At 48.5% G+C, this 10,073-nt stretch overlaps 1 protein-coding gene across 1 annotated transcript in view; it reads right to left on the bottom strand.

The window, feature by feature from the left end:
- Positions 1 to 395: 395 nt before the first annotated feature.
- ccbe1 (collagen and calcium binding EGF domains 1) overlaps positions 396 to 10,073 on the bottom strand; it is a 120,772-nt gene continuing 111,094 nt past the window's right edge. Inside the window, 2 exon segments of the mRNA XM_031826127.1 lie at positions 396 to 1,538; positions 9,262 to 9,297. Of these exon segments, the coding sequence (XP_031681987.1) occupies positions 1,113 to 1,538; positions 9,262 to 9,297 (462 nt within the window). The 3' untranslated portion in view covers positions 396 to 1,112.

Raw genomic sequence — 10,073 nt, 5'->3', positions numbered from 1 at the left:
TCCACCCCCCCTCTCTCTCTCCACCCCCCCCCCCTCTCTCTCCACCCCCCACCCCCCCCAGTCTTATCTCTTACTGCTCCAGCCCCCCTCTCTCTCCACCCCACCCCCCTCTCTCTCCACCGCCCCCCCCTCTCTCCACTCCCCACCCCCCCCCTCTCTCTCCACCCCCCCCCTCTCTCTCCACCCCCCCCTCTCTCCCCCCCCCCCCTCTCTCTCCACCCCCCCTCTCTCTCCACCCCCCCCTCTCTCTCCACCCCCCCCTCTCTCTCCACCCCCCCCTCTCTCTCCACCCCCCCTCTCTCTCCACCCCCCCTCTCTCTCTCTACCTCAAGCCTAGCCAGTCTTATCTCTTACTGCTCCAGCCATGACATAAATAAAAACAGATGGAATACATGTTTGTGTTATTACGGCATTTATTTTCCAGTTTCTTTACATGTGCGATTTATGTTTGAATTGTAAAATGCCCCCTTTTGACCACATAAGCCTAGACTTGGATCTGCTGAAATATAATATGGTGCCACTTAAAAACACTGGAATATTCCATTACATGAGAAGTTGCTCAATCCCTCTCCAGTGGTACTCTCCATGACCTTTCTTCTTCTCTCTGTCAAGGACCATTCTCCTGGAGGTTTGGCAGCCATAGCAACCACTTGGCTTTGGAGGAGTGTTACACACTTACTTAGCAGCCATAGCAACCATAAACAATCCTTGGCTAGTGTTGCTGAGGCAACGAACAAACAAAGCTGTGGTGATTAGGAGCAAAGAAATCGAATGACATATTCTATCTATGATTTAGGGGTAGGACGAATTGGACTCTGAATTGGACTATTCTCATGTGTGCATGTGTCTATAACAGGGTGGAAACTATGTTTAAGTAAGAATTAGACCATTTTAGACATTCAGTGAGTGAAATGCTGTTGACATTCAAGTCCATAACTATAATACAAACAAATGTACTAAAATATACATTTACAATCCTATTTATAATATAAAAATAGAGATTCTATGAAAGAAAAAAAATACATTTTGACTTTTGAGTGACTTTAAGCAGTTCAATAAAAAATATGTTGATAATAATATTTACAAACAAACACTGAAAATCTGCCTCAAATTCAAAGTGTCCAATCCAAGTCTGAGTCTGTTGTTGAGGCTCGCACGGGTTTCCTCTTCCTGTTCCTGTTCCTGTTCCTGTCCTCTTCCTTCCTGCGTGGTTTGTAGTCTTCTCCAGAGTTGCCCTTGGCAATGTTTTGTGTTTTGTAATCCTTTGGTTTGTCTTCTCCAGAGCCCATGTCCACCAGGATATCTTGGTTCTCCCTCCAGTTGTCAGGCGATTGGCTGTCCCTCCAGCTCTCTGGGCCAACCATGGGGACCTCCCTCCCAGGCGACTGGTTGTCCCTCCATGTATCTGGGACCCCCATAGGGAACTCCTCTCCAGGAGACTGCATGAGTCTGCCGAACACCTTGCTCTGTAGCTCAACGATATCGTTACGGATGTCAGCCATCAACAGTAGCAGGAAGTCAAAGGATCCGGGAGGGCCCTAGGTTGAGAAATCAAAAGAGGAGGTTGATAACATACTGTCATTCACAGCTGTGGTCAATTCCATTTCAGTTGAGTAAGTTCCCGGAAGCAAACTATGCATTCCAATTGTCCATGTGGAATTGAAATGTCTGTTTACTTCCTGAATGGACTGAAATGAATTGGAACTGCTGTTAGTGTGTTCTGTAGGATCACACCTCATCTCAAAGGTTTTTTGTACTGTTGTCATTAATCTGGTGCTTTGATTTCACTCGGATGAGATAAGAGACTGGGCGTTTGTTCCTTGACCTCTGAACCTTCTGGGTTCACCGTGGTAAAACTGTACCTCCCTCCATCCCCTCCTCACTACCTCCACCTCTCTATTCTCCCTCCATCCCCTCCTCCCTACCTCCACCTCTCTATTCTCCCTCCATCCCCTCCTCCCTACCTCCACCTCTCTATTCTCCCTCCATCCCCTCCTCACTACCTCCACCTCTCTATTCTCCCGCCATCCCCTCCTCGCTACCTCCACCTCTCTATTCTCCCGACATCCCCTCCTCACTACCTCCACCTCTCTATTCTCCCTCCATCCCCTCCTCACTACCTCCACCTCTCTATTCTCCCGCCATCCCCTCCTCACTACCTCCACCTCTCTATTCTCCCGCCATCCCCTCCTCCCTACCTCCACCTCTCTATTCTCCCTCCATCCCCTCCTCCCTACCTCTACCTCTCTATTCTCCCTCCATCCCCACCTCCACCTCTCTATTCTCCCTCCATCCCCTCCTCACTACCTCCACCTCTCTATTCTCCCTCCATCCCCTCCTCACTACCTCCACCTCTCTATTCTCCCTCCATCCCCTCCCCACTATCTCCACCTCTATTCTCCCGCCATCCCCTCCCCACTACCTCCCCCTCTCTATTCTCCCGCCATCCCCTCCTCCCTACCTCCACCTCTCTATTCTCCCTCCATCCCCCCCTCGCTACCTCCACCTCTCTATTCTCCCTCCATCCCCTCCTCACTACCTCCACCTCTCTATTCTCCCTCCCTCCATCCCCTCCCCACTACCTCCACCTCTCTATTCTCCCTCCATCCCCTCCTCACTACCTCCACCTCTCTATTCTCCCTCCATCCCCTCCTCGCTCCATGATCTGATGTCTGATGTGTGTCTTGGAATCCAGCATTCAAAATCCAAAACATCCTGGAAAAGTTAATGTGAAAGACATGTAGGGATGGCCTCTACCCTCTCTCTTCTCGCTACCTCTCTGACATCATTGATGATAGTCTACACGCACCACCTCTGAAATATGGATCTCAACACTGACAGAGAACAGCCTGGAGAGCTTTGGTCACGCAGCAGGGAATCTGTAACATCACAATTCCGTTGGAGACTGAGTGTACAAAACATTAGGAACCTCCCTAATATTGAGTTGCACCCACTTTTACCCTCAGAACAGCCTCAATTTGTAGGGGCATGGACTCTACAAGGTGTCGAAGGCCTTCCACAGGGATGCTGGCACATGTTGACTCCAGTGCTTCCCACAGTTGTGTCAAGTTGGTTAGATGTCCTTTGGTTGGTGGACCATTCTTGATGCACACAGGAAAGGGTTGAGCTTGAAAAACGCAGCAGCGTTGCAGTTCTTGACACACTCAAACCGCCACCGACCACCAGCATCTCGGAGTGTTATCAAACTTGTATGGCTCACTTAATAAGGATTGGACCCTTTAAAAAAATTTTAATCCTAAAACAACATACCCAAATCTAACTGCCTGTAGCTCAGGACCTGAAGCAATGATATGCGTATTCTTGATACCATTTGAAAGGAAACACTTTGAAGTTTGTGGAAATGTGAAATCAATGTTGGAGAATATAACAGAACAGATCTGGTAGAAGATAATACAAAGAAAGAAACATGCATATTATTATTTATTTTATGTACCATCATCTTTGAAATGCAAGAGAAAGGCCATAATGTATTATTCCAGCCCAGGTGCAATTTAGATTTTGGCCACTAGATGGCAGGAGTGTTTGTGTGCAAAGTTTTAGTTTGATCCAATGAACCACTGAATATCTGTTCAAAATGTTGAATCAAGACTGCCCAAATGTGCCTAATTTGTTTATTAATACATTTTTCAAGTTCATAATTGTACACTCTCCTCAAACAATGGCATGGTATTATTTTACTGGAATATCTACTGTAAATTTGACAGTGTAGTTAGTTTAACAAGAATTGAAGCTTTCTGCCAATATCAGATATGTCTATGTCCTGGGATTTATTTGGTTACTTACAACCTCATGCTAATCACATTAGCCTACGTTAGCTCCAACGTCGCACGGGGACACACACACCGATCCCCTAGAGGTTAGTTTACGTCAGCATCTTGGAGTGCTATCAAAGTTGTATGGCTCACTTAAAGTTTACGTACAAAAGCTGAAGAAAATTTGCACATCCAAGGTACTTTCCTCAGATGCTGGAGTTGTAGGAAAACTCATTGAAAACAGAAAGGAAAACACCGCACACCGCTGCTCATACTCCCAGGTGATATTTATTTACAATGTTTTTCATCAGGCATCCATATCCCAGGTGGGGGTGGAAGGTCCTATATATAGGGGCAGTACTTGTAAGGGTGTTTAACTGGCGGCATTCCATCCCGTTGTTCCATCCCGCACTGGCAGCCAGGGTCCTAAACTCCAGGGCGAAATCCTGGACGCTCCTCGTCTCCTGCCTCAGATGGTAGAGGCGTTCACCCACAGCTCTACCCTCGGTGGGGTAGTCGAAGACTGCCCGGAAATGGCGGGTGAACTCCTCAAACTGGTCCAACGCCGCATCTCCCTCTCTCCACACGGCGTTGGCCCACTCCAGGGCTCTCCCGGTGAGGCACGAGACGAGGGCGGACACCCTCTCACAACCCGATGGAGCTGGGTGGACAGTGGCCAGGTAGAGGTCTAATTGTAACAGGAACCCCTGGCAGTTTGCAGCACTCCCGTTGTCCTCCTGTGGCAAGGAGAGACGGATCCCACTGGGTTCAGGCTGGAAAGGGGCGCTCAGGGGAGACCCCGGTTGTGCTGGTGGAGGCGCCGGAAGAACTCCCCGTCTCTCTCAGCGGTCCATTGTCTGGACAACATGGTCCATGGTGGTGCCAAGATGGTGTAGTATTTCTGCATGCTCCTGGACGCGCTCTTCCACTCCTATGGCCGTTTCCTGCTGACTCCATAGTTCGGGTCGGTGATGCTGTAAAGGTGTTTAACTGGCGGCAGAGAAGTCAGACGCAGGAGAGAAATAACTGTCTTTCCAACGGTGCAGTTTATTTACAAAAAAAACACAGGAAAACATAAAAATAATAATCAACCTGACGCACACCAGTACAGACGTACACATACAATAAACAATCACCGCTGTCTTCGTCTGAAGAGGAGAGGCGAGAAGGATCAGAGGACCAATATGCGGCGTGGTAAGTGTTTTATTAAAACACATAAACTGAACACTTCATACAAAACAATAAACGTACCGTGAATAACGAAAACTGAAAACAGCACCGTGTGGTGTAAAACACAGACACGGAAACAATCACCCACAAAACAACAGTGAAACTCAGGCTACCTTAGTATGATTCTCAATCAGAGACAACTAACGACACCTGCCTCTGATTGAGAACCATACTAGGCCGAACACAGAAAAACAACCTAGACACACAAAACATAGAATGCTCACCCAACGCACGTCCTGACCAACTAAAACAAACAATAAACACAATAACTAGGGTCAGAACGTGACAGTACCCCCCTCCCAAGGTGCGGACTCCGACCGCAAAACCTGAACCTATAGGGGAGGGTCTGGGTGGGCATCTGTCCGCAGTGGCGGCTCTGGCGCTGGACGTGGACCCCACTCCACCATAGTCTTAGTCCGCCTCTGTGGTCTCCTAGGAACGGCGACCCATTCCGCCGACCCTGACCTGGGAACCCTAAACAACAGGCCCACCGGACTGAGGGACACCTCTGGACTTAAGGGGTAGCTCAGGACTGATAGGTAGCTCAGGACTGAGGGGTAGCTCAGGACTGAGAGGTAACTCATGACTGATGGGTAGCTCAAGACTGAGGGGTAGCTCAGGACTGAGGGGTAGCTCAGGACTGAGAGATAGCTCAGGCTGGTTGACGGCTCTGAAAGCTTCTGGCTGACTTACGGCTCTGGCAGCTCCTGGCTGACTGACAGCTCTGGCAGCTCCTGGCTGACTGACAGCTCTGGCAGATTCTGGCTGAATGGAGGCTCTGGCAGATCCTGGCTGACTGGCGGCTCTGGCAGATCCTGGCTGACTGGCGGCTCCTTGCTGACTGGCGGCTCCAAGCTGACTGGCAGCTCCATGCTGACTGGCGGCTCCACGCTGACTGGCGGCTCTGGCGGCTCCACGCTGACTGGCGCCTCCATGCTGACTGGCGGCTCTGGCAGCTCATGACAGACGGGAGACTCTAGCAGCTCTGGACAGACGGGAGACTCTAGCAGCTCTGGACAGACGGGAGACTCTAGCAGCTCTGGACAGACGGGAGACTCTAGCAGCTCTGGACAGACGGGAGACTCTAGCAGCTCTGGACAGACGGGAGACTCTAGCAGCTCTGGACAGACGGGAGACTCTAGCAGCTCTGGACAGACGGGAGACTCTAGCAGCTCTGGACAGACGGGAGACTCTAGTAGTTCTGGACAGCCTGGAGACTCTGATGGGGCTGGGCAGACGGGCAGCTCAGGCGGCGCTGGGCAGACGGGCAGCTCAGATGGCGCCGGGCAGACTGGAGATTCCGGTAGCGCTGGAGAGGAAGGCTCTGGCAGCGCTGGACAGAGGAGCTCTGGCGCCTCTGGACTGAGGGGCTCTGGCACCTCTGGACTGAGGGGCGGAAGCTCTGGCAGCGTCGGACAGGCGGGAGACTCCGGCAGTGCTGGAGAGGAGGAAGGCTCTGGCAGCGCTGGACAGAGGAGCTCTAGCGCCTCTGGACTGAGGGGCTCTGGCGCCTCTGGACTGAGGGGCGGAAGCTCTGGCAGCGCCGGACAGGCGGGAGACTCCGGCAGCGCTGGAGAGGAGGAAGGCTCTGGACAGGTGGGAGCACCTGTATTGATGGGTGCCGGCACTGGTGGTACCGGGCTGGGGACACGCACCTCAGGACGAATGCCTTGCATACTACGCCAAATCAACAGCTCTCTCTCTTCACACTCCCCCAATTCTATTAACACCTCCTCGAGTGTCTCCTCATCTCCCATCCGTTCACTCTCCTCCAATCTGTCCAATAACTCCTCGACCCTCTCAGACTCAGCCCTCAGCTTCGCCGATAGCTCCAAGTCCCTCCCCCCCAATACATTTTTGGGGCTGCCTCTCGGTCTTCCTTGCCAGTCGCGTTCCTTCGTATCGATGGCTCCTCTCTCCGGCTGCTGCTGCTCTCCTCAATGCCTCCACCTGTTCCCATGGTAGGCGATCCCTACCAACCTGGATCTCCTCCCATGTGTAGCAACCCTTGCCATCCAAAACATCATCCAATGTCCAGGAATCCTGACATTTCTGCTGCTGTTGCCTCTCCTGCTGCTGCTGTTGCTCCTGCTGCTCCTTGGGATGGAGACACTCCCCTGGCTTTTCCCAGGGTCCTCTCCCATCGAGGATTTCCTCCCACGTCCAGGAGTCTTGTGTCTTCGGCCGCTGTTGCTGCTCATTACCACGCCGCTTGGTCCTTGTTTGGTGGGTGATTCTGTAATGGTTTTCCTCCTCTTCGTCTGAAGAGGAGAGGCGAGAAGGATCGCAGGACCAATATGCGGCGTGGTAAGTGTCCATGGTTTTTTATTAAAACACATAAACTGAACACTCCATACAAAACAATGAATGTAACGTGAATAACGAAAACCAAAAACAGCACCGTGTAGTGTAAAACACAGCACGGAAACAATCACCCACAAAACAACAGTGAAACTCAGGCTACCTTAGTATGATTCTCAATCAGAGACAACTAACGACACCTGCCTCTGATTGAGAACCATACTAGGCCGAACACAGAAAAACAACCTAGACACACAAAACATAGAATGCCCACCCAACTCACGTCCTGACCAACTAAAACAAACAATTAACACAATAACTAGGGTCAGAACGTGACAGCCGACAAGGACATGGGGGGGGAAAGAGGGTTATATACACAACATGTAATTGATGGGATTGGAACCAGGTGTGATGGAAGACAAGACAAAACCAATGGAAAATGAAAAGTGGATCAGCGATGGCTAGAAGGTCGGTGACGTCGACCGCCGAACACCGCCCGAACAAGGAGAGGGAACAACTTCGGCGGAAGTGGTGACAGTACACAGTGACATCACTTCCTGAAACAGGAGGTAAAAAAATGTATAACATAGTTTACCAATATTAACATTCAAATGTATCAAAATATATGACCATACACAGAGAATGTGATCAATATTTATAGTAATATACATACAATATTACATTCTTTGAGCACCGCAGCAATATACAGAGAGAAAAAATCTGGTTGCTGCTCATTTTGTACAAGCTGGACATCCTATTAGTTCTCTGTGATACATTGGAATAGAAATGGTCAAGATGTCACGCAGGGGAGGGAAATTGAGCGGAAACTTCTTCAAAGGGAATCTTTCTGGATCCACAGGCTCAACACACTGTCTCCTCTTGGCCTTAACGAGGAGTTTGACTTGAAACCGTTTTTATAGTTTCAATAAGTCTAAATTATGTTTAAAAAAAACTCCTAATTGAATATTGTATGTGTGTATATTACTAGAAATATTGATCACATTCTCTGTGAATGATCATATATTTTGATACATTAAATGTTAATATTGTGAAATTATATGTTTCAGGAAGTGATGTCACTGAGTACTGCCCCTAAAAATATATATATATCGCACCTTCCACCCACACCTGGGATATGGATACCTGATGAAGACCTAAGGGTCAAAAACATTGTAAATAAATATCACCTGGGAGCATGAGAGACAGTGTGCAGCGTTTTCCTTTCTGTTATTCACTTAAAAGTTTACCTCAGCATCTCGGAGTGCTATCAAGCTTGTATGGTTCGATCGTGCTTCGACCCCTGGTGTCATATATAAAACGTACATAAGATGTGTAGAAATGCAGGAAATGAGCTTTAAAATGGCTAATTGTTCTCTCCGCCAACAAGCGGGGTGTGAACAGTTTGGGGTTGCAATGGATTGCTAGGTGGGGGTTTGTTACTTCACTGATAAATGACAATAATCCATCCGGAACTTTGCCACCTGGGAATTGTGTGTGACCAGTCCGTCTCATATAGTACACCAGGGTGGTTGAAGGGAGACAGAAGAGAGAGAGAGTTCCCACAAGAATAGTAAACAAACAAAAATTTGACTAACTGGGGTACATTTTGTTGGTCCTCATGAGGTCAAATGCTATTTATCGGTGGGTTTAGGGGTAAAGTTAGAATTAGTGTTAGGGTTAGAATTAATGTTAGGCGCTATGGTTAGGTTTAGGGTTAAGGTTAGGGTAAGTGTACGGGTTAGGGTTAGGGGCTATGGAAAATAGGATTTTGGATGGGACTGAATGAATAGTGTGTCCACACAAAAGTAACCGTACAAGACTGTGTGTGTGTTTGTGTGTGTGCGTGTGCGCGTGTGTGTGTGTGTCATGGTGCAGAACAGTATATCACTGACTGGTATATTGTAGGGTAGTTGAATAAAGACAGAAGAGGGGCATCTAAAACAGAGTCTTGACTTACAGGAGGTCCAGAAGGTCCAGCAGCCCCCGTCTCCCCCTAGAGAAACAAAACCAATATTGTGTTAAGATGAGTTACAGCTACAGAGCAATCAGGCAGGAGAAGACAACACTGACTGTCTTCTCCGTATACTGTCATTACCACACGGGAGATGAAATGTTCATTTTGAATGAAGTTCAAAAACCTTGTTAAATCCAGATGTTTACTTTTTTGTCGGTAAATTAGAGCAGAGGATTAATATCTTTCAGTCTATGTACTAATACTGTAGCAGTATTGTACCATAGTAATAACCTGGGCAAGACATAGTGAACAAAAGCAACAATTTCATTGATTTTACTGAGTTACAGTTCATTTGAGGAAATCAGTCAATCAAAATGAATTAAATTAGTTCCTGATCTATGGATTTCACATGACTGGGAATACAGATATGCACATGTTGGTCAAAAACAAATGGGCCTCAGGATCTCGCCACGGTAGTTTTGTGCATTCAAATTGCCATTGATAAAAATGCAACTGTGTCCGTAGCTTATGCCTGCCCATACCATAACCCCACCGCCACCATGGGGCACTCTGTTCACAACATTGACATCAGCAAATAGATCACCCACACGACGCCATACACGTGGTCTGCGGTTGTGAGGCCAGTTAAACGTACTGCTAAATTGTCTAAAACAACGTTGGAGGTGGCTTATGGTAGAGAAATTAACATTACGCTCTCTGGAAACAGCTCTGGTGGACATTCCTGCAGTCAGCATGCCAATTGCACGCTCCCACAAAACTTGAGACATCTGTGGCATTGTGTTGTGAGACAAAAC

This window comes from Oncorhynchus kisutch, linkage group LG6 (genome assembly GCF_002021735.2).
Source record: "Oncorhynchus kisutch isolate 150728-3 linkage group LG6, Okis_V2, whole genome shotgun sequence".
In the NCBI taxonomy this organism is placed as follows: domain Eukaryota; kingdom Metazoa; phylum Chordata; class Actinopteri; order Salmoniformes; family Salmonidae; genus Oncorhynchus; species Oncorhynchus kisutch.
This window is presented reverse-complemented; position numbering and strand designations above follow the sequence as displayed.